The 23,459-nt window shown below is 67.8% G+C and overlaps 3 protein-coding genes across 8 annotated transcripts; 1 reads left to right on the forward strand and 2 right to left on the reverse strand.

Moving 5' to 3' along the window:
* Positions 1-3,700: 3,700 nt before the first annotated feature.
* Positions 3,701-8,642, reverse strand: ADAMTSL5 (ADAMTS like 5). 6 transcript variants are annotated; one of them, XM_064497412.1, is made up of 11 exons: positions 8,487-8,641; positions 7,641-7,710; positions 7,450-7,562; positions 7,075-7,135; positions 6,857-6,971; positions 6,608-6,735; positions 6,408-6,531; positions 4,805-5,403; positions 4,511-4,721; positions 4,240-4,311; positions 3,701-4,153 (listed from the first exon to the last, which is right to left on the reverse strand). In XM_064497412.1, exons 1-11 carry the CDS (start codon positions 8,525-8,527, stop codon positions 3,846-3,848), a joined length of 1,842 nt encoding a protein of 613 aa, XP_064353482.1. In that variant the 5' UTR covers positions 8,528-8,641; the 3' UTR covers positions 3,701-3,845. The 6 variants fall into 6 exon arrangements, with proteins under 6 accessions (XP_064353482.1, XP_064353483.1, XP_064353484.1 ...); XM_064497413.1 differs by having other exon boundaries at positions 4,805-4,968; positions 5,320-5,403; positions 7,075-7,283; positions 7,450-7,710; XM_064497414.1 differs by having other exon boundaries at positions 4,240-4,325; positions 4,805-4,968; positions 5,320-5,403; positions 7,075-7,283; positions 7,450-7,710.
* A 1,023-nt stretch (positions 8,643-9,665) lies between these two features.
* LOC112992766 (inactive serine/threonine-protein kinase PLK5-like) lies at positions 9,666-13,097 on the forward strand. Its single transcript, XM_064497208.1, has 8 exons — positions 9,666-9,761; positions 10,097-10,204; positions 10,470-10,586; positions 10,667-10,796; positions 10,871-10,958; positions 11,023-11,118; positions 11,192-11,401; positions 13,016-13,097. The coding sequence occupies exons 1-8, from the start codon at positions 9,666-9,668 to the stop codon at positions 13,095-13,097; spliced, it is 927 nt and encodes a 308-aa protein (XP_064353278.1).
* THOP1 (thimet oligopeptidase 1) lies at positions 11,711-23,331 on the reverse strand. Its single transcript, XM_064497410.1, has 13 exons — positions 22,988-23,331; positions 21,933-22,136; positions 20,343-20,491; positions 19,712-19,819; positions 18,855-18,957; positions 18,246-18,406; positions 17,682-17,817; positions 17,213-17,579; positions 16,729-16,930; positions 16,122-16,308; positions 15,480-15,608; positions 14,978-15,114; positions 11,711-14,827 (listed from the first exon to the last, which is right to left on the reverse strand). Exons 1-13 carry the CDS (start codon positions 23,088-23,090, stop codon positions 14,669-14,671), a joined length of 2,145 nt encoding a protein of 714 aa, XP_064353480.1. The 5' UTR covers positions 23,091-23,331; the 3' UTR covers positions 11,711-14,668.
* Between the last annotated feature and the right edge of the window lie 128 nt (positions 23,332-23,459).

The following is a 23,459-nucleotide window of genomic DNA, read 5'->3' on the forward strand; positions in this document are numbered from 1 at the left end:
GCAGCTTTTGGCAGGGGAGGGGGAGCAGGACTCGGAGCTGCTGCTCGGGAAGCCCAGGGTGGTCCCAGGCTCCCGATTAACAGCGGGCGAGACGGGGGGCCGTTACCCCCCACCGCGGCGGCACGGCGGGAGCTGGCGTGGGCGAGCGGAGGCGAACGCCCGCGGCCCTCGCTCTCGGAGGACGGCTGGCAGCGGCGGCCGTGCCCCGGCACGCAGCTCGGCACCAGGCAGGGCCGGGACAGGCGCGGGGAGAGCTGCCAGCTGGGGCCCTCCCGGGGGCACCGCCGCCGCGGCGGGGAGGCTCGGCCTCCGTCTCCGAACCGCAGCAGCCCAGGGGAAGGAGAGATGCGGCTTCCCAGGCTGGGAGCGGTTTGTCCCACCACCAAACCGTGCCATCCCCGGGCTCAGCGTGTTTGCACAGCTGAGACGTGCTCAGAAATTAAAGGCGAGAGCAAGACCTTTGTCCAAGCATATAATCACCCAAACCACCCCCTTGGCGGGACGCAGAGCACAGAGGGTGCAGGACGGGCCAGGCCGGAGCCGGCAGCTGCCAGTCCAGCACGGCAGCCCTCAGCCGCAGGGTTTTCCAGGGAGGGCAGCCGAGAGCAAGCAGCTGTTCCCAGGGGACCCCAGCCCCATCGGCAGCCCCGCTCGTCCCCCTCGAGGGACAAGCTGGGATTCGTGCCGCAGCCAAGGAGACTGGGACTTTGATCGGAGCCAGATTAAAAAGCAGCTAACGACCATCCCAAATTTCCTGCCCCGGGTGAGAGGGCTGGATGCGCCAGAGCGAGGTTTCTCCTGTGGCAGCACGAGCCCTGCTAGCCCGTCCGAACTAGCTGGGAGCCGGGCGCTTCCCGCTCGCCGGCCAGGAGGGGTTTCTCCGGGAAACGCTCGCTGCCCTCCCACGCGGGCTGGCTCAGTCCTCGGCCAGCAGCCTGCCGAGCGGGAACCGCCGCCGGATCTCGGTGCGCACGTCGCCCTGCGCGGGGAGGGAGCGCGGGGTGGAGGAGGCCTCTGCCCCGGAGCGGCGGGAGCAGCTCCAAGCCGAGCTCCGCGCCGGGGAGGCCCCTTCCCACCCCCCGCGGGCTCCTCACCGCCTGGCAGAGCCGTCCCAGCAGCGGGAGCAGGCGCAGCAGCTCCTCGTCCCCGGGGTCCCCCCGCCACCTCGGCACCGGGATCCAGTTGGCAGCCTGGGGAGGGAGGGCGAGCGCTGGCCACGGAGGAGCTGTTGCACCCGCGGCTGGTGCGGTGGGGTCGGGCCTCCTCCGAGACCCCCGGGGCCACTCGGGGCTCCCCCCGACACTGAAGCCGTACCTGGGAGGAAAAGCCCTGGATGGCGTGGTCGAGAGCCACCGTCTTGGCCAGGTCCCTGCCCAGGAGGGCCAGGTCCTTCCAGTAGCAGCCCCGGGCGCAGAGGCAGTCCCGCTGGGAGAGGCAGCGCCTGGGGAGGGAGGCGGAGGCCGTGGGGAGCGGCCCCACGGCACGGCAGGCGCCCGGGGGTCCTGCCCGGCATCACCTGATCAGCTTCCTCCTGGGGTCCAGCACGTCCAGGACCTTCTCCGCGTAGTCCTGCTTGGCGGTGGTGAAGACGACAATCTGGGGAGAGCAGACGGAGGGTCCTCTCCCTGGCGCAAAGCGGGACCCGGCCCCTCGCTCCAGGCTGGAGCGGCCGGGGCTGGGACCGACCCTGGCACTCGGAGGCTGGGCTTTACGGGACAGAGGATTTACTGCCCAGACTGGGCCCCCCACGCCACCAGCCCCTGCGCAGGCCCCCCCATGCCCTCGCCGGCTCTCCGCAGACCCCGGGGCAGTCGGGGTTGGGGCTCCGGGTACCTCGTAGGTCTTGGAGAGGCTCTCCAGGAACTGCCGCGCGTGGGGCCGCAGCTTCAGGTGAACCTGCAAGGCAGCAGCGTCCCCAGGCAGCTCCGCACCGGCGCCCGGGTCCTCGCCAAGAGCGGGGGGGCAGCGCTCCCCTTGCCGGGGCCGAGCCCCACCGACGGCGGGGGGAGCCTCGGCCGCCCCCTCCCTGGCATCTCAACCCCAGGGCTGGGGCAGGGACCCCCTTTTGCTCCGGCTGCAGGGGAGGACGCGGGCAGGGAGACCAAAACACGGCCCCAGCTGTCCGTGCCCCCCCCCCCGTCATCCCCGCCCCCGGGGGGGACCCACCTCGTAGGCATCGCCCTGGAAGGCCGTGGTGAAGGTGGCCGCGGCGTCCGGCAGGCGCCCGGCCAGCACGGAGGAGCAGACCAGGGTCCCCTCCTGCAGGCCAGCAGCAGAGTCAGGCCCGGCCCGGGGCCCCCCCAGGCCTGGTGCTCCCCGGCCCCCCCGCCCCGGGCTCACCAGCTCCAGGACGAGCGTGGGCTCCGGCGCGCTGCGGGTCTTCATGGGGCCGTCCCGGCCGGGCGCGGGGGCCGAGGCGGCGGGGGCCAGCCTGCCGGGGGGGGGCAGAGGGTTGGCGGTGCAGCGGGGTCAGGGGGGCCACGGCCACCCCCTCCCGCATACTCACAGGCTGGGGACAGCGGGTTCCTGCTGCTCATCCACGGGGAGCCCCGAGAAGTAGGTGCCCCCAGGGCAGGGCTGCGACGGGGGGCACATGGGGCCCCAGGCAATGCTCCTTCCCCGGGGGGGGGCCAGGGCAGCCCCCCGGCCGGGGGTGGACATGCACTCGCCCCTCTTCCCCGAGCGCAGGGGGGGGGACGCCAGCTTGCAGCGCTCTGGGGGGAGCCGCGGCTTGGCCAGCCGGCCCTCGCCGGGGGTGGGGGGCTCCGAGGAGAGCAGGGCGATGCCGCCCCCGGGGGTCCCAGCCCCATGGCAGGCGATGCCCCCCCGACCCCCCTCTCCTCGGCAGCCCACTCGCTGCCGGCTCTTGGCCCCGGCTTTGGCAGCCGAGAGCCCCAGGGCCCCCACATCCCCGCCGCCCTCCCCGCGGCGCCGCTTGGCCCGTGGGGTGACCCCCGCCGAGCTCGCCATGGCCGGGGCAGCCGGACCCCAAGCACGAGACACCTGGGGGGGGGGGGGGGATTAGCACCAAGCCCCAGCCCCAAGGCTGCCCCACATCGCTCACCCCGAGGGACCCTGTCCAGGCCAACCAGCACAACCACCCCACCCAGAAACACCCCTGCCCGGCTGGGGAAGGGGCTTTTATAGGGCAGCGGCACCTCTCCAGCCCCAATCAGCCCCTCCGCCCCCCTCCCGGAACACCTGGCTCTGCCCAGCCTTGACGGGCGCCAGCTGGGAGCCCGGATCACCGAGGGCTGGAGCTTGGCTGGACCCCGGAGATCACCTAGTCCTGCTGGAGCAGGGTCACCTGGAGCACACGGCGCCTTTGGAGCATCTCCGAGGATGGAGATACCGAGCAGGACCCCCAGCTCCCCCCTCCCTCCGGGCCGAGTCTCCGACTCACAACTCCGACTCAGGGACCCCAACTCCCTCCCCTGCCTCAGTTTCCCCCAGGGCTCCCGCAGCCCGGGGCCGTCCCGTCCCCGCCGGGGCCCCGCCGCGCCGCGCCGCGGGTTGGGTTACGGGCGAGGGGGCTCCGGCACGGGGAAGGACGCGCTCGCCTCTGCCGGAAGAGAGATAAAGCGGCGGGTGCCGACCCCGGGAGGCCGAGCCTGGCCGGCTTCCACGTGCCACCGGCGCCGCGGACGGGTGCTCGGCCCGGGGATGCGCCGGGGGGACGTGGGAGGCAACACACGGCAAACGAGGTGATAAAAGTTTATTTTCTGCAAAAAAATAAATTACCGCCCCCGGCCCGGCAGCCCCCGCGGAGGCCGGTGTGATGCCCGGCGCGATGCCCGGTGCGATGCCCAGCACGACGCCCGGCGCGGGGGCTCAGGGCGGGGGGCTCAGGGCGGCCGGGCGCAGCGGCGGGCCGCGTCCCGCACCAGCCGGTCCTCGCGGGGCGACCAGGGCCGCACGTAGCTGTCGTCCCGCAGCAGGATGCGGTTGAGCGTGTGCTCGCGGTTGACGTGCCGCCGCGCCATGAGCAGGTACTCGCGGCCCGGCAGCAGCCGGGGGCAGCCGCAGGCGTTGGACACCCAGACGTACTCGCGGGACACCAGCGGGAAGCGGTGCCGGTACGGCGTTTTCACCTGCACCTCGTAGCGCGTCTCCTGCCCCACCGCCTGCGTGGCCAGGATCCGGGCCTGGAAGACTGCGGCGAGCGCCGGGCCGGGCTGAGCGGGGGGGGACCGGCCCTGTGCAGCACCGTGCCCCCACCCCGGCCCCCCCCGCGCTCACCAAAGTCGCTCTGGCAGAAGTGGCGGATGCGCTGGGACCGTCCCTTGGGCGTCCGGCACCTCCCGCATCGCCCTGCGGCGGCAAAGCTGCGGCGGGTTAGCGGGGAGGGGGCACCCCCGGCGGACCCCCCCCCCACCCCCCCGCTGCACGCCAGGCTCCGGGGGTCCCGGGGACGGCAGGTCCCACCTCATCCCTGCCCGCCCCGGCGATCGGCCCGCCGGCCCCCTCCCCAGGGTCCGGGACCCCCGGGCGCCCCGCGGGGCGGCAGCACCTGCGACGGTCCCGCTCCGGCCGGGGGGGTTTCTCCGCGGCGTCTCCGTGCTGGCGCCCCGGGGGGGTAGCGGTGGCGGCGGGGGGGCCGGGGTGGGCTGGGGGCTGCCGGCCCCCCGGGGCTGGGGCTGGCGCAGGGGGCTGGCGGCACCGCGCTGCCGGGGCACCCAGAACTCGTACTCGATGCCGGGGTTGGGCTCCTGCAGCAGCGCCTGGGCGGCGGGGGCAGAGTTAAGGGGACGGAGAGGGGCGTCCCCCCCCCGGCCCCGCGGGGACGGCGGCCCCCGGCGCGCACCATCACGTAGAGGTCCTCGGCCGTGGGCCCCGGCGCCTCCAGGCTCTCGGTGCCGTCGGCGGCGCGGGCGTAGAGCACCCGGGTGCCGGCCGCCTCGAAGGGCCCGGGCCAGGCGATGGACCAGTCCCCGTTGAGCACGTAGCGCCCGTCGCCGGCCATCAGGGCTGCGGGGAGGGCGCGCGTCGGGGACCCGGCGGCGGGGGGGGGACCGCCCGGACGCCTGGGTCCCCGCTGGAGGCCTCCGCCCGCGGCAGGGAGGGCAGCGCTGGCTGGGAAAGTGGCGGCCGGGGCTTGGGAGAAATCTGCTTCCTTGCAAGACTTGGCTTCGCTCCCGAGCCAAGCGCCGATGCGCGGAGCTCCCGCGGCAGGACGGGGCGGGGGGGGTCCGGGGGGGTCCGGGGTGCCCGGCCTCGCCGCAGCCCGGCCCCTCCCCAAACCCCGAGCTCCGCCGGGTCCCTCGGCCTCGCGGGCGCCAGACGCAGCGCCGGGACCCCCCCGGGCTCGGCACGTCCTACCTAGGTAGTTGCGGCTCTTGTCGGTCACCTTGATGTTGGTGGCCCCAGCCGGGATCTTGGTCACGTTCGTGTACCCGAAATAACCTGGCGGACGGGGCAGGGTCAGGGCAGAGCCCGGGCGCAGCTGAGGACGCTGCCCCGAGGGGACGTCCCGGGGACGGGGACAGGGCGCTGCCCCGAGGGGACAACGCGGCCCGGGGATGGGGCACTGCCCCGAGGGGACATCCTGGGGATGGGGACAGGGCGCTGCCCCAAGGGGACAACGCGGCCCGGGGATGGGGCACTGCCCCAAGGGGACGTCCTGGGGATGGGGACAGGGCGCTGCCCCGAGGGGACAACGCGTCCCGGGGATGGGGACAGGGTGCTGCCCCGAGGGGACATCCCGGGGACGGGGACAGGGTGCTGCCCCGAGGGGACATCCTGGGGATGGGGACAGGGTGCTGCCTCGAGGGGACATCCTGGGGACGGGGACAGGGTGCTGCCCCGAGGGGACATCCCGGGGACGGGGACAGGGTGCTGCCCCGAGGGGACATCCTGGGGATGGGGACAGGGCGCTGCCCCAAGGGGACAACACGGCCCGGGGATGGGGCACTGCCCCGAGGGGACGTCCTGGGGATGGGGACAGGGTGCTGCCCCGAGGGGACATCCCGGGGATGGGGCACTGCCCCGAGGGGACAACGCGGCCCGGGGATGGGGACAGGGTGCTGCCCCGAGGGGACATCCTGGGGATGGGGACAGGGCGCTGCCCCGAGGGGACATCCTGGGGACATGGCACTACCCCGAGGGGACAATGCGTCCCAGGGATGGGGCGCTGCCCCGAGGGGACATCCCGGGGACGGGGGACCGAGGTGGGGCTGCCCATGCGCAGGCGAGCAAGGAGGGTCCCAAAACGTCCCCAGCGACGGGGCCTCCTGGGAGGGGGACGGAAGGGATCCGGGACGATGCCGCGGGGCGGGATGGGGCTGGGGGGCAGCAGGGAGCCGGGGGGTCTCGGGGAGCGGGGGGGGGGACAGGGCCGCAGAGCGGGGCGAGCGGGGAGCCAAGAGCCAAAGCATTCACCCATGGAGGGGCCGGGGTGGTGCATTCACCGGAGGGGGGGCGCGCGCCCTGGAAGACCCGGTGCACGAAGAGGCACGCGTCGGGGCCGCCGTCGCACTGGCCGCAGGCGTCGGGCCGCGTGCCCGAGCCCAGGATGCCGTCGCAGCCGGCGCGCTGCGGGGACCGGAGAGGCGGCGTCAGGGCGGGCGGGCGGCCGGCGCGGGCGGGGGGCCGGGGCGCGGGGACCCACCAGGCAGCGCCCGCCGACGCAGAGGTCCGGGGCGCCGGGGCGGCAGCGGGTGCCGTCCAGCACCCGCCCGAAGGTGTAGTAGAAGTTGTGCCCCACGGCCAGGCAGTTGAGGTCGCAGGCGTTGGGCGCTGCCGCAGCCGGGCGGGGAGAGAAGAGGGGGAGACGGCGGTGGCGGGCGGCCGCCGGGACGGGACGGGAGGGGACGCGGCGCCCCGGGCAGCCCGGCCGTGCCCGCGCCCCGGGACTCACCTCCGTGGAAGGGCACCCAGCGGTGCCGGGCCGAGGCGCCCAGCCCCGGCACGGGCTTGCCGTCGTAGAGGGAGCACTGCATGGCGCGGAAGGGCACCGAGCCGCTGGGGCAGCCCTGCGGGACAGCAGAGGCTGGAGGGGCCGGGCGCGAGCCGCGGGGCCCTGTGCCATGCCAGGGCGGCGATGCCGGTGCCCCCCGCGGCCCCCCCCGCACTCACGTGCAGCTGGCACACGCGGTACTGCCGCGGCTCCCCCTCGCACCGCTCCTCGCCGGGGACCCTGCGGCGACAGCGTCAGCGCGGCCGGGCCCTGCGCCTGCCCCCGCTTCCCGGGAGAGCGGCCGGGCCGGGGGCAGGTGGCACCAGCAGAGCGGGGCCGCGGCGGTGTGGCTTCTCTGGTGTCTAGTGTAGGGTTGTGCCGTGCCGCCCTGCACCCCGTGGCTGATACTTAGCAAAGGCCTAAGGCACCAGCGAGGGGCTGCGGCGGCACGTGCAGGGCAGCTCTGCAAAGGGACACTCGTGCCGCCAGGCCGGACCCCGCGCGCGGAGCTGGGCGAAGCCGCGTCCCCCCCTGCCCGCCGGGGCCCCACTCACCGCGGGCAGCGCCGGGTGCGGAGGGCCACGCCGTCCCCGCAGGTGCTGGAGCAGGCGCTCCAGGGCCCCCAGGGCCCCCAGGAGCCCCGCGCCGGCGTCCCCAGGGCTGGGCCCTGCTTGGGGAAGGCGACGGTCACCGGGGGGCCGGGGGCGGCCGGGGGGGGAGCGGCCGCAGCGCCCGCCGCCCTCACCTGCGCGGTGCCGGTGCCGGTGCCCAGGCTCAGGCAGGCCAGCAGCAGCGCTCGCCACGGCGTCCGGCGCCTGCGGGGCGGAGAGGGCTGAGCCGGGCCGGGCGCCCGGGAGCGGCGGAGCGGGGCGGGACGCAGCAAGACGGGACACGGCGGAGGGCGCCGGGCCGGGCCGGGGGGACGCCGGGCGGGGATGCTGCGGCCGCACAACGCCCGGCCCCGAGCCCCGGAGCCCCCCCGAGGCCCGGAGCCCCCCCGATCACCCCGAGCCCCCCCGAGTCCTCCGACCCCTCCCCGAGTCCTCCGAGCCTCCCCCATCCCCCGGGGCTCGGAGCTCCCCCGATCCCCCCGACGCCCCCCGATCCCCCGAGGGCTCTGATCCCCCTGAGTCCTCCGAGCCCCCCGACCCTCCCGATCACCTCGAGCCCCCCCGAGGGCTCCGAGCCCCCCGACTCTCCCGATCACCCCGAGCCCCCCCGTCCCCCGAGCCCCCTGGCCCCCCCGCAGGCTCCGCCGGGGCCGCGCCCGGGAATCCCCCGGCCGAGCCGGTTCGCTGGCGCCGAGCGGCCCCCGCAGGCCCGGGGCGGCCGCGCGCGGGGGCAGCGGGCGGGGACGGCGGAGCCGGACGCCTGGGTCCTGCGCGGCCCGGGGGAGGGGGGGTCCGGGGGGGCGTCGTGTGCCGGCTTGTGGGTGCGCACCGCCCGCTGCGGCAGGGCGGGGGGGGCTGGGGCCGCCGCTCGCCTCCCCGGGCCGCGCCGTGCCTCAGTTTCCCCGGGTGCCCAGGAGGTTTCCGCGGGGGGGGGGGGGCGGTCCCTGCCCGCGGTGCGGCCCGGCGAGGGGGGGTCTTACCCGGCGCGGGGGGGGGCCCCGCGGGCCGCCGGCCCCGCCATGCCGCCCCTCGCCGCCGGGGGGGCCCGGCCGGCGCGCTCAGGGCCGCCGGGGGGGCGCGGCGGGGGGGGGCGGCGGGCGGGCGGGCATCGCGGTGCGCTGCTCCCCTCTGCGCTCGCCTCCCGTCCCTCCCCGCCGCGTTATTAATATCCAGCCCCAAGGTGCGCCCGGCCCTCCCCGGCTCCGCTTAACCCTTCGGCGCCCGCGGCCCAGCCCTCCGCGGGGGGGGGGGGGGGGGGATCGCCGCGGCGGGGCCCCGGGGGGGTCGAGCCGCCCCCCCCCCCGTGAGCGCGGCGGGGCCCCGGGGCCGGGTGTCGTCAGCAGCCGCCGCGCCGCGGAGGGGGCCCAGGCGTCCGGCGCCGCGGAGGGGGCCCAGGCGTCCCGCGCACATTGTTCCCGAGCGCGGCAACCTGCCCCGGCAGCCCGCGGGGCCCACGGGCCCGTCCTGGGGTGGCCGCGCCGCCCCCCCGCCCCCCCAGCGCGGCCGCCCCCCCCCCCCGGCGGCGCTCCCCGCTGCGGCCGTGCAGCGCCGAGCACCGCGGCGCGCAGGGAGTTAAGGGCCGGCGGGGACCCGGGGGGGCCCGGGGGGGCCGGGGCGGCAGCTGCTGCGAGCCCCCGGCCTGGCCGCCCGCCAGCCCCCGGCCCGGCCCAGCTGCGGCGCCGGGGCCGCTCGCCCGGGGGGGTCGGGGGGGGGGCGTGGTGCAGCCCCCCGGCAGCAGCGGGCCCCGGTGCCCCCCCACCCCACGGCCCGGTGCGCTGGCGCTGGCGGAGCCCCCCCTGCCTGGCCTCATCCGGATCCGGGACCCCCCCCCCAGGCTGGGCCATGGTGGGGGATGCGACAGCAGGACCTGCCAGGGAGGCCGGGGGGCTCGGGGGGACACGGGACACAGCTGGGAAATGGGGCAGGCGGAGGGGGCCGGAGCCGGCCTCCCCCAAACCCCCCACCCCGCTTCGCTCCCGCCATGCACAGGCCACCTGCCCCCCTCCAGCCCCCGGCGGCCCCCCCGGTCTGCGATGCCTCGGCATCGCCCTGCGGCAGGGCCGAAGGGGTTACGGCACCCGGTCCCGCAGGGCCGGCCCCGCGGGCTGCCCCGCCGCCGCCACCGAGCCGCCACCGAGCCGCCACCGAGCCGGGGTGCGATGGCCGGGCGGCGCGCGGGGGATGAGCTCCCCGGCCGCTACATCGCCGACGCGGGCAGCGGGACGCTGTACAAGCGCGGCCGGCTCCTGGGCCAGGTAACTCCCCGGCCGCCTCCGCGGGCCCTGCGCCGCGGGACCCCGGGCAGCCGCAGGAGCGATGGGGAAACCGAGGCAGAGGGCGGCTTGGGGACGCCGTGACCGAGCCAGCGCAATGCAACGCCCGGGGCCGGCGGCTGCTGCACCTGCAGGACGGGGCCGTCGGCAGCTGGGTCCCCCGGGCTGTGCCGCCCCGCAGGAAGGGCACGCTGCCCCGTGCCCGGGTCCCCTCCGGCGTCCGCCTCTCGTTCGTCTCACCCCCTGCGGCGGCTCGGGGTCGGGGTCCCCGGGCGAGGGCCCCACATGGGGGCTCAGCCCCGTCCGCCGCCCCGCAGGGCGCTTTCGGGCGATGCTACGAGCTCGCGGACGTGTCCAGCGGCAAGGTCTACGCGGTGAAGATCATCCCGCGGGCCCGGCTGGCCGAGCCGGGCGGCAGGCAGCGGGTGAGTCCGCGCGGGGTTCCGACAAGGCCAGAGCCGGGAGGGGAGCGATGGCCCCGGGGACCCCGCTGAGCCCCTGCCCGCGCTCTCGGGCCGGAGCCGGGTGGGCCCTTCCGCGGCCCAAGGGAGCGGATGCAGCACACCCAGCCCTGCCCTGGCCCCCCACTTCCCCCGGCTGCGCTCCCGTCCCCGCGGGTCGCGGCCCGATGCCGGGGGTCCCCGGGGCGAGCGGGAGGGCTGGGGCGCGCGGGGGACGCGGCTCTCGCAGGTGGAGCGGGAGACGGAGCTGCACGGCCGCCTGCACCACCGGCACGTCGTGGGCTTCCACGGGCGCTTCGCCGACCGCAGCAACGTCTACGTGGTGCTGGAGCGCTGCAGCCGCGGGGTGAGCGGCGCCGGGGTCCCGTCCCGCTCCCGGGACGCCGCCGGGGCCTGGCACAGCGCTCACTCCGCTCTCGTCCCCAGTCGCTGGCCGACATCCTGCGGGCGCGGGAGACGCTGACGGAGCCGGAGGTGCGGTACTACCTGCGGCAGGTCGTCGCGGGGCTGCGCTACCTGCACGGGCAGGGCGTCGTGCACCGGGACCTCAAGCCGAGTGCGTGGGGCCGAGCCGGGGCGGCGGGAGGGCCACGCCGGCCGCGACCCTCGGCCGATCGCTCCCCTCCGCAGGCAACCTCCTGGTCACCGCGGGCATGCGGGTGAAGATCGGGGACCTGGGGCTGGCGCGGCGGCAGGAGCCGGGCGGCCGGCGCTGGGGGTGAGTGCGGCCGCGGCGGGGCCCCGGGCGCCCGGGGCTGGCGGCTCACGGTGCCGCTCCCCAGCGCGGTGTGCGGGACGCCCGGCTACCTGGCCCCGGAGGTGCTCGACGGGCAGGGACACTCGGCGGCCTCCGACGTCTGGGCCCTGGGCTGCGTCATGTAAGCGGGGCCGCCGGGCGGGGGGCCGGGCGCGGGGGGCCCCCGGTGCCGCTGAGCCCCCGGCTCCCCCCAGGTACGCGGCGCTGGCGGGCCGCCCCCCGTTCGAGGGCGCCGGCCGGCAGGAGCTGCGCGAGGGCATGGGGGCCGCCCGCTTCCCGCTGCCCCGCGGCCTCTCGCCCGCCGCCCGGGCCCTGGTCGCCAGCCTGCTGGACCCCGAGCCGGCGGCACGGCCCGGCCTCGGCGACGTGCTGCGCCACGACTTCTTCACGCAGGTGCGGGGCTGGCGGGGGGGGGCGGGGGGGGGTCCGGCCCGGGGGTCACCGCCTCTCGCCCCCCCAGGGCTTCACTCCGGCCACGCTGCCGGCCCGCGCCTGCCGCTCGGCCCCCCTCTTCGCCGGGCCCGACCCGCTGCGCCGAGCCGCCGCGGTGCTGGTGGCGGGGTGGCCGTGGCGGGGGCCCCGCTCCCTGCCCGCCCCGGCGGCCCGCGGGGACCCGGCGGCAGCCCGTCACCCCACCGCCCCGGCTTTCGCGGGAGCCGCGCAGGAGGGGAGCCCCGCCGTCCCCGGCTGCCGAGGTAGGAACCGAGCCAACATCCACTTAGGAAAACCTTTATTAGTGCTAGGAACCGTCTAAAATCCAGTCATCGAAACAAGCGGGGGGGACGCGACCAGTACGAACGGCACACACACCGGTTTGCCCTCAGAGAAGGTTAACAGAAGTAAAAAGGGACCTCTCTGCCCCCAGCCAGGGATGGGACGGGGGCCCGGAGCCGGGGGCCGCGGCGCAGCTCCGGGGAGCCCGGCGCAGGACCGGTTCCGGGATCGCGCAGCCGGGACGGCGCAGGACCGGCCCCGGGCGCCCGGCGGAGGTCGCAGCCCGGCTGGGCGCTGCCTGGGAGCAGCCTGCGGCAGCACCTCTCACAGCACAAGCGGCAGCACGAGCGATTTTAGGGAGGGACGAAGTTATTTGTGGCCTGGGAAAAGAAGGGAGGAAAGCGCGCGGTTTCCCCGTTCGGCTTCAGTTCTCTCCCTCGAGAGGAGGAGAGGTCTGAAAGAAAACCCTGAAAGCTCAGTAAAACATGACACAAACACCCACAGCGTCACTTCAAGAGCACCGTGCACCGGCACCCGGACAGGCACTCGCCTATGCCTAAAACAGAGGGGGGAGGAAGAAAATACGCTTAAAATTGCCCCAACGAGCACCAAGGAGCTGCTCTGCTGCTTACAGACCCATCCACACGCCAGCACAGGGGGTGACCGGCAAGGAAGGATGTCGCTGGCCTTCCCATGTCACCGGGGGGGATTGGGGACCGGGGGGGAGGTCACAGCAATGACTTTGTCTGCACTCAGGCGAGCTTTCTCCCACCGCTCTCAGCAGCAGCTGCTCCGCAAAACCAGCTGGAATCGGAGGGGAGGGAAGCCAGAGCCGCTGTGACACAGCTCCAAGGCAAGCGCCAGGGACGAGAGGAGAAGCCCAGGGAACGAAGGGCCAGGAAGGGAAGCCTCCGCGCGCGCGGGGCGGCAGGCGAGGTCTCGGGGAGGAGCTGCCAGCTCTCACGCACAGCCCCGGCCCGAGGCCTGGGAGCCGCCGGGACGCTGTGCAGTGAGCTCAGCCTTGCACTGCCCCGGCCCCCGGCCCTCCGCTCGCTCACGGCGCCGGCAAAACCCCGCTCGGGAGAAGCGGAAGAGCCCCGCAGGGACGATTTCCACGGCCCTGAATAACCGCGTCGCACAGAGCGACTCCGAGGCAGGCGGAGGGGGGGAACAGAAAGGAAATCACCTGAGAGCACCTGAAGAGCGGGAGACCCGGGGGCCCGGCTGGAGGATCGCTCCGGCTTCCAGGCAGGAGGAACACCAGGAGACAAGAACTGCCCTCACGCCAGCGGCATCCATTGCAGGGACAAGAGCAATCCCCCGAGGCGGTGGGGCTACCTGCAGGTCCCCAGCGCCTACGGGGGTCTCGGAGCTCCCCACAGCTAGCAAGGAACCATCCATCCTTCACCTGCCCCAAACACTTGCTATTAAAGCCCTCGGCCAGCCTGCACAGCGGTTCCTCCTGGGGTTACAAGGACAGAAATACAGAAAGGAGCAAAGCCAGAAATCAGCCTTTGCTCTCTGGGATCAGTGCTCCCCTCCGGGGGCCGGCAGCCCCCGCGGAGCTGCCACCCCGCGAACGTGGGCACGGCCGCGAGGGCGCGGGAGGAACAGCGCTGGAGCGGAGGGGCGCGGGGGAGCGGAGGGAGGCACGCCGCACGCCACGCCGGCACCTCCGAGGCCTCCTTAGGGCCGTGCCGCACCGCTGCCAGGCTGGACACGGGGCTGGCTGCCGCCCCGGCTCCAGCACCGCGCCGAGAGCCTGCGTCCGAGGGCCCTGCCCGGGCACGAGGCCGGCTCGGTATTTTTAGCCCAGGCATCTGCGTTGTTTGAAGCTGTCCGCTTTTTTCCACAGCCCTCCCCGGTCCCACCCTGGCTTAGAGGTGACAGCAATAGCAACGCACCCTCTGCTGCCACAACCTGAGCCCTGCGGGCATCAGCTGCCCTAGACAGCCCTCGGCAGAGGGTCCCAGCAGCTCCAGGGACACCCCGAGACTGCCGCCGGACACCCCCGGGGAAAGGGGAGCACCCAGAACGGGGCAGAGCCGCACTGAGCAGGACAGCACGCGGCAGGGCTCCCCGGGCTAGCAGAGCCCCAAGCCACCAAGCCCCGGGACGCGTGAGGACCTCGCGTGGGCAGCAGCTCATTAGCCAGGGACACCCAGCACAGGGGCAACCTCCCAGGGACGCCTCTGCGAGCAGCCCGGGCCACGGTCATCAGAGCCCGCTGTTGTGGGGAGCACGGGCGGAGCTGCCCTAGCCATCTCCTGCCTCCGCAGCCCTGCCGGGGCGACACGCGCCCTCCCAGGCTGCCTGCCCTGCCCTGCCCAGGCAGGAACATCTGCAGGGCTAAAGGAAGGACATCGGGTTAGGAGAGGTAAACGCGATAGTTTTTAACCTTTGGGATCTCCCCACCTTTATTGCGCAGCTGCCAGCTGCCAAAGGTGGGGAGAGCACGACTCCGAATACAGCTTCTCAGGCCGTTTGTTTTGCGGTCAGAACAGTAAATCTACCCTGGGGCACAAAACAAGCCGAGCCCTGTGGGAAGTCTCATTTCTTAAAAAGAGGGATTTTAAAACGATGATTCAGGCTTGGTAACTCCTCTCACCCTCCTCCCCACCTAACGACGAGGCCAAAACTCACCCTTGTGCAGACATCAGGTTCAAAGTTCAGCTAATTTGTGTGGGCTAGTGACAGCCTCATCCCCCTTCTAGGGACGGTGACAAAGGCAATTCAATTCCCTTTGCGGAGCTGTCACTGCAGAGCCCTGGACCAGGACTGAACCCAGCTCCTGAAGCCCAAGGTGAGCTCGGAGAAGGATCCTGGAGGAACAACCGCCCGGGTGGGGGTTGGCCCAGGAAGCGTTTGGCGACAGAAGTACCAGGTACTGCTTGGCCTGGGAGGACTGGTGCGTAGACAAAGGAGCTGGCTTGACTCGAATGGGCGGGAGCAGTTTCTCAGCAGGCCGAAGGCAGCGAGTTGCTCTCTACCTTCAGTCCTTTGCTGGCCAGGAAGGCGTCCTGTTTGGGCTCGCGACCCAGGAACTTCCTCAACATGTCGGAAGCATCCATGGAGCCGCCAGGATGCAGGATGCAATTCCTGTAATCCATGCCCACCTGCAGGGACACAGACGGGGGCACGTGTAGGACTCCCACCCCGCCACTGACCTCGCTCTGCCGCAACCCTGCCCCTCGCAGCACAGCCGCCCCCGGGAAGGCAGCCCCCGCCACACACAGAGTCGGGCCGCGCAGGACGTCCTCCCCTACCTTGCAGTTCATGATCCCCTCCTGCTTGAAGCGCGTGTGGAACATATCCATGGAGTACACCTCGCTCCAGAGGTAGCCGTAGTACTGGGCATCGTAGCCTCCAGCCAAGTGGCCGAACGTAGCCGGCATGTTTGTACCTTGGCAGCAAAGGGAGAGCAGGGGTGTTAACTGGAAAGGCTGTTCAAACTGGGGCCACAGGGACTGCTCACAGCATGGAAAAACACGTCTATGCTGTAAATTTATCAGAGCAGGCACTGGATCAGCTAGTTCACAATCGCAGGGGAAACAGGAAAGAACCTTCCAGGCATTTTTGTATAGATTTCACCCTGCCTTTCCTGGAGTCAGCAGAAACAGTGAAAAACAGAAACCGATTTTCTCACCCTACTGAGCCAGGCGGGGCCTCAAGCCCCAGATGTGAAAGGAACCTGCTGAGCCAAGGTGCCAGGCCAGGCCCCGAGAGCCAGCAGGACCGGGACCCCCGTCCCCCAACACCCCTGGATACCTGGGGTGGCAGGAACGCCCAGCACCTCTTCACACAGCCGGGCAAACACCTCCACTGGGTCGGCTTTCGTCTGGGTGTGCAGCGCCTGGTCCACCTTGGCCAGGACGATCTGACGCAAGTTGAACAGCCCTGTTCGCAGGAGGAGGAGGCAAACTGAGACCCCGCCTGAAAGCAGGAGCGTCTCCGAAGGCAGGTCACAGCAGGGCAGGCCTGGGGGCTCTCACGGTTGTCCCCACACCCAGTCTGCTCCGCTTCCCCAGACCACCCCAGCTCAGGGGTGCCCGCCCAGGCCTGAGCAGCATCCTCTGCCTGCGGATACGGGCCGGCGTCCCCCCGGCATCCCTGCCGACTGTGCCGCTCCGCCCGTCGCACCTCCTGCCTCTGCCACACCATCCTCGCGCTTCCCAGACTGCTGATTAACAGCAAGCAGATGCAGTTCTCTCCTCCAATCTTCCCAGTCCCCACAGCACTGCAGGGAGCAAGACAAAGCCCTTCCTCCGACCATCCTCTACCCACCAGCTCACCAAGGGTCCCCTGCACCTCCCTACGCGCAAGGGGATACCGCAGCGAGGTACTGCACTCCACCTCTGCTCCCCTCCAGCCCCTCTTCACGAGCTCCCGCTTCCCTCTGCAGGGACCCACCTGTGTTTGCCTGCCTAGATTTAATGAGCTTCTCCAGCAGCTCGTCAGGGATGGGGTTTCCAGTTTTGTAGTGCCTGGACATGCGCAGCAGCGGCTCCTTCTCCCACACCCAGTTCTCCAGCATCTGGGATGGTGCCTCAACAAAGTCCCGCTCCACGTGTGTCCCGCTGAACATGGCAAACTCTGCCTAAGAGACACGTCCAGACTGTCAACACAGCCAGCTCGGAGCTGGACATCATTTACCCTCACTGGGGAGTATGACAAGGAAAAGGCAACAAATCCCATCAGAGCAGACCCAGCCACTGACTACAGGCTGACAGGATTAGCCCAGAAACAAGTGTTTGGGATCTGAATGGCAAAGCTCCCTGGTTTGTAAATGATGAGATGCCTCCAGCCCTTGGAAGGTGATTCGGACCAAGGTGCTGCGCTGTTTAGCACCAGACGGGAAGAGAAGGGGCTCAGCAGTCAAAAGACAGGCTGGTGGCCAATACTGGTCTTGCCTGGCACCTAGCCCTGGCCAGGGCTCTAGGATCTGCGGCCAGGACAGACAGCTACAACACTCTTCCCAGCCCTGATTCGAACCTCTGCCAGCCTAGCCAGGCCTTACCTGCGAGCACAGCTGGTGCATGACATGCCCAAATTCATGGAAGTACGTCTCCACCTCGTCGTGCTGCAGCAGGGAAGGCGCATCCGGCGTGGGCTTGGTGAAGTTGGCCACCATGGCAGCCACCGAGATTTGCCGGCTGGAGTCTGGCAACAGGCAGCCTGGCTGCAGGCCAAAGCAGGCCGCATGCCCGTACTTCCCTTCCCTAAGTCAGGGAGAGGAAACTGTTAGCTGGACACTCCCATACAGCCAGCCGTGAGCCACCACGCAGGGCGGTGAGGTCCCGCTCGGAGTGGAAGACCCCAGCGATGCTGCGATTCACACAGGCCCAGAGTTCCCGGGATCACCCTGCTCGAGTACACGCCTCTCCCTCCGCCACAGGCACGCAGCCGGGAGCAGGACAGCCCCTCTCCTCCCAGGCACATCGCAGGCTCTGTTCCCGCTGCCCCAGCCCTCCTCCCTCTCCCTGGCTTGCCCAGGGCCTCACCGCGGGTACAGGTCCAAGTAGAATTTGCCGATGGTCTCCCCAGAGGAGGTGTCCTTCACCGTGTAAAGCTGGACGTCCTCATGCCAGACCTGAGCCTTCTCCTCCAGATGGAAGGTGAGCCCCAGCAGCTCCTGGTATATAGCCAGCAGGCCCGTGGTGACCACCTGCATGGGGAAGTACTCCTTCAGCAGGTTCTGATCCACGCTGTACTTGGTCTCCTCCACCTGATTCATGTAGTAGCGCATGTCCCAGGCATTGATACGGTTGTCAAACTCTAGGCCTCGCTTCTCACACTCTTTCTTTTTCAGGTCCAGGATCACAGCCCGTTCCTTCTCCCCGAGGGGTTTCAGCTTCTGGGCCAGCTCATCTGGAAGCAGCGAGGGAAGCAGGGTTAGTCCCCAGGGGGGAGAGCAGCACATGCAGCCCAGCACACGCCCCCACCCTTTCCCTCCACAGCAAAGTGCCGTACCCAAGAAAGAAGCCACCATTTTGCTACTTTTAGCCATGTTCATCTCCAGCACAAAATCAGCGTGCGTGTTGAAGCCCAGGAGACTAGCTTTCTGTGCTCGCAAGTCCACCAGCTCCTTGAGGATCAAGCAATTCTCCTGCAACATAAAGCCAGATGAAGAGCTCAGCATGAAGCAGGGTACACAGGCACGAAAGGAAGCACAAGCCCCAACATGTAAAGAAGCAAAATCTTGGAAGAGATCCCTCCAATGCCTGGCAAACGTTCAGAATCCTTCACTGGAGCAGAGCCAGGGAACCCCTTTCCACACAGGCTGAGCAAAGCTCAGTCATCACAGCATGCCCTAACCCTTGTCTTCTTCCGTAACTCTACCAACTGTGATGCCTTTGCATGCTGCAGGTCTCCATCTCCCCAGGCGTGCCATCTCCCTCCCGCAGTGACCTGAGTGGGACGGACAGTCGCCGCACTACTGAGGATCGCTGTCCTCAACACTAGCGGATCTACGCACGGAAGAGTCCTGACTCAACATCCCATCCAGCCTTGTTGGCAGGCAGCAAGGCCACCTACCTCTTTGCACCTGGAATTGAACATTTCCTCCACCTTCCTCCTTGTCTCAGGCACATAGCACTTCTTCAAGAGAGGGAAATAATGCGGGTATTTCAAGGTGACTTTCAGCTTGCCGTCCTCTGTCTTTTCCAGGGAGTTCAGGAAGTCCTCAGGGAGCCCCCCTGAGAAAAGAGCAGACATGCGTGACAGATGGCCCAGGCCTCTCCTCCAGGAATACCAGTTCAGGGACTGAGCACAGGGAAAGGTTCTTGCTCTTTGGACCAGAGGAATCTAAGCACTCGCAGCACATCAGCCTTTTACGCTGTGGAAGGAGCAAGATCCCAGGGCTTAACAAATTCCTGCAGAGTGGCCGAGCCGCAGTACGTGCTCTGAGCCCTCTCACAGGAAGATTTAGACTGCCATTTTTAACTGTGCCTGTCCCACACAGACAGTGCATACAGGGCTCAGTTGATGCACAGCTATTCATTGCTGCTGGAACGCCCTCATCGCCTGCACCCAGGCGCAGAGAACAGCCCCAGGGAGGCCTGGCCAGGACTGAAGCAGGGAGGGCTCAGCTTCAGTGTGAATCAGGCCCGAGACCCAAGAGACATAAGCCTGAGTGCTCCATACCTAGTTCTTCCTTTGAGAAGGGCAAGTAGGTGGTGTCTTCATTGAGGTTCTTGTTGAAGTCTATGCAAAGGACGCTCAGCTTTTTCTTAATAGCTTTGATTTTCTTTAAAATATAGATGAACAGAGCAAAGTCAGTCCAAAGGGGGGAGTCAAACAGCACCGTTCACCGTCTCCAACCAGCAGTTTGCCTGCTGAGTAACCTACTGGTTTGCAGCTGGCTTATATTCAAACACAGCACTGCAGAATTAATTGCATGCAGGCGCTGAGCCCTCATGCTAGAACAGGCTCCCTTTGATCACACCTCATAGGAAAGCAGCCACCTCAGCAAGGTCCCAGCTGTCTCCTGCCAGCTCAGGAGCTGCAGGTGTTTAAGCCACGGCCTCCTCTACCCTTATTTCATTTCACCTTCTCTTCTATTTTTAACCCAGCTTCAAGCTCCTTCACTGAGCCAGCAGGTCAGGAGAAGAGAGGGAGCCCTGGAGCAGCCCAGCCCAGCCAAGCCCAGCCCAGCCTGCTCACCCCATCCCAGCTCTGGTGGGGCACCCGCTGTGACTGCCCCTCTGCTTGTGGCGTCAGAGTCCTATTTCCCCTCCCGACTCGCACAGCCCTGTCTGGGCTCTCACCTTCTCAGGAGCCCCCAACCCCAAACATGAACCCCACTTTGTAAACATTGTCCCCATTCAAAAGAAAGGACAAAGAAGGGAACAGAGGCATCACCCAACTTGCCCAGGGTCACATGAACCAGGAACAAAATTCAGGAGTCTGAGCCTCAGGCCTCTGCTCTAACCACTACGCTGTCCCATTAGACCTGCAAGGCCTTACTCTACAGGTACTTATTTTAAGCTTTTTGGTCTCACCTCCTGTGTTTCCTCAGGGAGATGAAGACCATTTCTTTTACCCAGTTTGATCAGCCTCTCTAGATATCTCTTTGCTTCAGGCTTCAGTGAAGTACTCTCTGATTTCTCCTGTAAAACAAAATCTGTGAGCACAGGGAACCAAAGGAACAGGCACTCACACAGCTGCTGCAGAAAGCTGTTGCATCTGCTGCTGGAGGAGGCTGTGGGTTATTGTAATAACAATGACCCAGAAGCAGACAGAAACACCCACAAGAAGGCTTCAGTTTAACGTATTAGTTCCTATCAGGAACTCGCTTTAAACATCTCACCTTTATGCTATGTCGTCACAGCACTTTTCAAGGCATTACCCAGCCCCTTCTCTGAATGAGGCAGGTCAGGGTTACTAATGCCATTTTACCAAAGAGGTAGTCAAAGCCCTGAGGGAGGTCAGAGCCCTCGAAACCCAACTCCCCGGTTCTCATTCTAACAATTGGACCGTACTGCCTACAGACCTGATTTAATACCATTCTGTTCAAAGTTCTGGGACGAGAGAAAAGGGTTTCCTGTAATTCCTGGAGGTTTCAGTTCCCTGCTCAGATGCTGAGCCTTTTTCATCCCCAGTCGGTCACCAAGCCTCCTCCCAAGCACACACCTGGAGCCAGACAATCCGCTGGTACACATCCTGCCTCATGCTCATCTCCACATCGAACTCCGAGAGCTTCTTGTCAGCCTCGGTGCTTGCTGCACGGATGTCTTTGCAAGGAGAGACGTGCTGGGGGAAGTCCAGCATGTTCCGACGGACTGAAAAGACAAAAGGCGGGTTATGGCAAAGGCAATGGCTTCGTGTCCCACAGCTGCTCATGAGTGCGAGCGTGCAGGGAGAGTTTGTGTTAATTGGGAGACAGTCTGACAGCCCTAGAGCCTGACCTACAGCCTGCAAAGGGAGAGCAAGGCAAGCTGCTGCCAACAGACAGACCCAGAAGCAGCACTCAGTCACCCGCAGCACCCCTTCGCTCGCTGCTGCTGCCGAGCCTGCTGACCAGATCTGTCCGCTGATTTCCCACTACAAACAATCTCTCACACAAAACTTGCAGGAATTTCATGCTTGTGAGATCTCAACTCTTTTGTCAGCTATAGCTGATACCAACAGTTTCAAGAGTCACAAAGGGAACCGATTTCTGTACTGGCAGACACAGGCAGTGTCGTTGCCTGTCTCCTTCCCTTAGGAAACCAGGCTAAAAGTGACACAACTTCAGCACAGATGCTTCTCAAAAGCTACCACATACCCAGTGTGCTCTGTCCTGACTTATTTCTATTTCAGAAGTGAATACAGGGAGAATATTTCCTACCACTATCTTTGCAGAACCTCAAACAACAATCTACCAGGAAAGCACTGCTCTCCAGGCAAGAGGACTCTCCACCCAGAGGGACAGCTACTCTCTGTTGCCCACAGAAAGTTTTGACAATTCTGCTAAAATTAACACTATCGCTGCTTAGCAAGGGCTTTTCTTTTCTTTTCTTTTCTTTTTTTCTTTTATTTTCTTTCCCCTCCTTTTTTTTGAGAGAAAAGAAACAAGATAAAAGAAAAAGGAGGCTTGCAAACTTGCTTCTATTCTAGACAGATGCAATCACCTTGCAACGCAGACGGTCAGAGCAGCCAACAGATGTCATGAGGCAGGAGGGGGACTGCAGGACTTTGGCACTCTAGTGCTGTAAATAATTAGCCTGAGATATATTGAAGCCTGCATTATTTGCCAGCATAACGCCAGGACATCATGTTACTTTACACATAATCCCTAAAACCAGTACTCTGTTTAAACAGACAAGATACAGAGATACATTTATCCACGTAGACAAGGGAAAGAGATGAAGATTTCCTACATCATCCAAACTATTTCTGCCAACGCACAATTTACTCCTGCTAAATGCACCTTGACAAATAAAAGCATGAGGCAACCTTGAAAACCTTGTTACTCTTTCCAGACATCACCCCATTGCCAAAGCAATACCACTGCCAAAGCTCTGTCCTCATGTTCCACTTATACTTCTGTTCCAAATCTGCTCCTTTCTTTGTGGTTATATCTAGCTGTATAAACATTAACTGGAAAAAAAAACCCATAGCACTGAGGCTGAGGGAATCAAGAAAAGAAAAAAGGAGATGACAGTACAGAGCAGAGACACAAAAAAATCTTCGTAACCTGTAGACTTTCAGAAAGCAAGTACTCTCTCTTTGTCCACCTACCCGTATATTCCACTTCCACATCAGCCAGCGCCTTGAGAGTATTTTCGTAGGACACCTCTCCCTGCTCCTGGGAGCCCACCCGGTCATACACCAGCTTCGTCCTCTCTGTGAGCTCCACAGCCATGTTTTCTATCTGCTCGGCAGTCAGGTCCCATCTTAGCTGATTTGCTAATAGCCTGGGGGACTGGCTGTCCACGACGTTACCTGCGTAAGTGGGAAGGAAACCCATGCATGAAGTGTTACGTGTTTCCCCCTTACGTGAGCTGGAAGGAAAATTCAGCTGCATATCTGAAGCGTGATAAGACAAGCACCTCAAGGAGAGGCCCAGCAAACGAGCTGCGCGCACGGGCAAAGGGGCTCCCGAGAAACCCGAGTGCTGGAGCCGAACGGCAGCCAGATTATTTTCCAGGCGCTGTTTACCCTCTCAGTTATGACAAGCCCTTCACAGAAACCTGACTCCCTCCCTGCTCCCTCACCCGTTGCACCTCCGGCAGGTGCATCTGGCCAGGGGAAGCGAGGGTGGCCATCACCGCCCTGGCGCAAGCCTCGGGCCTTGCCTGGGGAAGGGGCTGCACAGGAGAGGTGACAGCTGGGGCCAGGGCAAGGCCACAGCCCCCTTGCAAAGCCCTTGTGGGGCTACCCCTGACTCCCTCTCTCTTGCCCCCCATGCAGCCAGTTGCCCCCATCCCCCTCGTCCTCTGCTCCAAATGCAGCCCCTCAGCAACCCCCCGCTATCCCGGCCCCTCGTCCCTCTCCCCTCGTCCCTTCCACCATCCCTTCATCTCCCTGCACTATCCCAGCCTCTCTCCCTGTCCTCCCCTTCACCCCTCCACTATCCCGGGCCCTCGTCCCTGTCCCCTCGCCCCCTCCCCGCTATCCCGGGCCCTCTCCATGCTCCCCCTTCTCCCCCTCGCTATCCCAGGCTCTCTCCCTGCCCCCCCACCCCCGTCCTCGCTGCCCCTCGCCGTCCCCCCGCCCCAGCTCCCCGCCCCGGCTCCCCCTCCCTCTCGCCCCCCCCAGCCCCCTCCCCGCGCCCGGGCCCGCCCAGGCGGTACCTGTCGGGGGAGCCATGCCGGGGCCGCCGGGAGGCCCCGCTCCTGCTGACGAGGCGGGAGGAGACCGCGCCGGCCCCACGCACGGAGCATGTGCCCCAACCATAGAGACGGGGAGACAGAGCGGCCGCGCCGAGGGATTCTGGGAGAGTGGCGGACTCGGCCGCTCTCCCCTTCCCTTCACCCCATCGAGGCGAGGGAGGGGGACAAGCCACCCTTCCGGACCGGGGCCGGGTCCCGGCGGGGCGGCGGCGGCGGCAGGCAGCGGCCGGGAGAGCAGCCCCGCCGCGAGCGGGCGCAGCGCGGGGAGGGCCCGGGGCCCTGCCGGCCAGGCGCGCCCCCTGCCGTTTCCATGGCAACGCGCCCCCTCCCTCTCTATGGTAACGAGCAGGGAGGAGCGACTGCTGCACGTCAAGCCTCCACCCCCTCCCCTCCCCGCTCCGGAGCGGGGCTGACTGCGCATGCGTCACCTTCC

This window comes from Dromaius novaehollandiae, chromosome 25 (genome assembly GCF_036370855.1).
Source record: "Dromaius novaehollandiae isolate bDroNov1 chromosome 25, bDroNov1.hap1, whole genome shotgun sequence".
NCBI classification, from domain to species: domain Eukaryota; kingdom Metazoa; phylum Chordata; class Aves; order Casuariiformes; family Dromaiidae; genus Dromaius; species Dromaius novaehollandiae.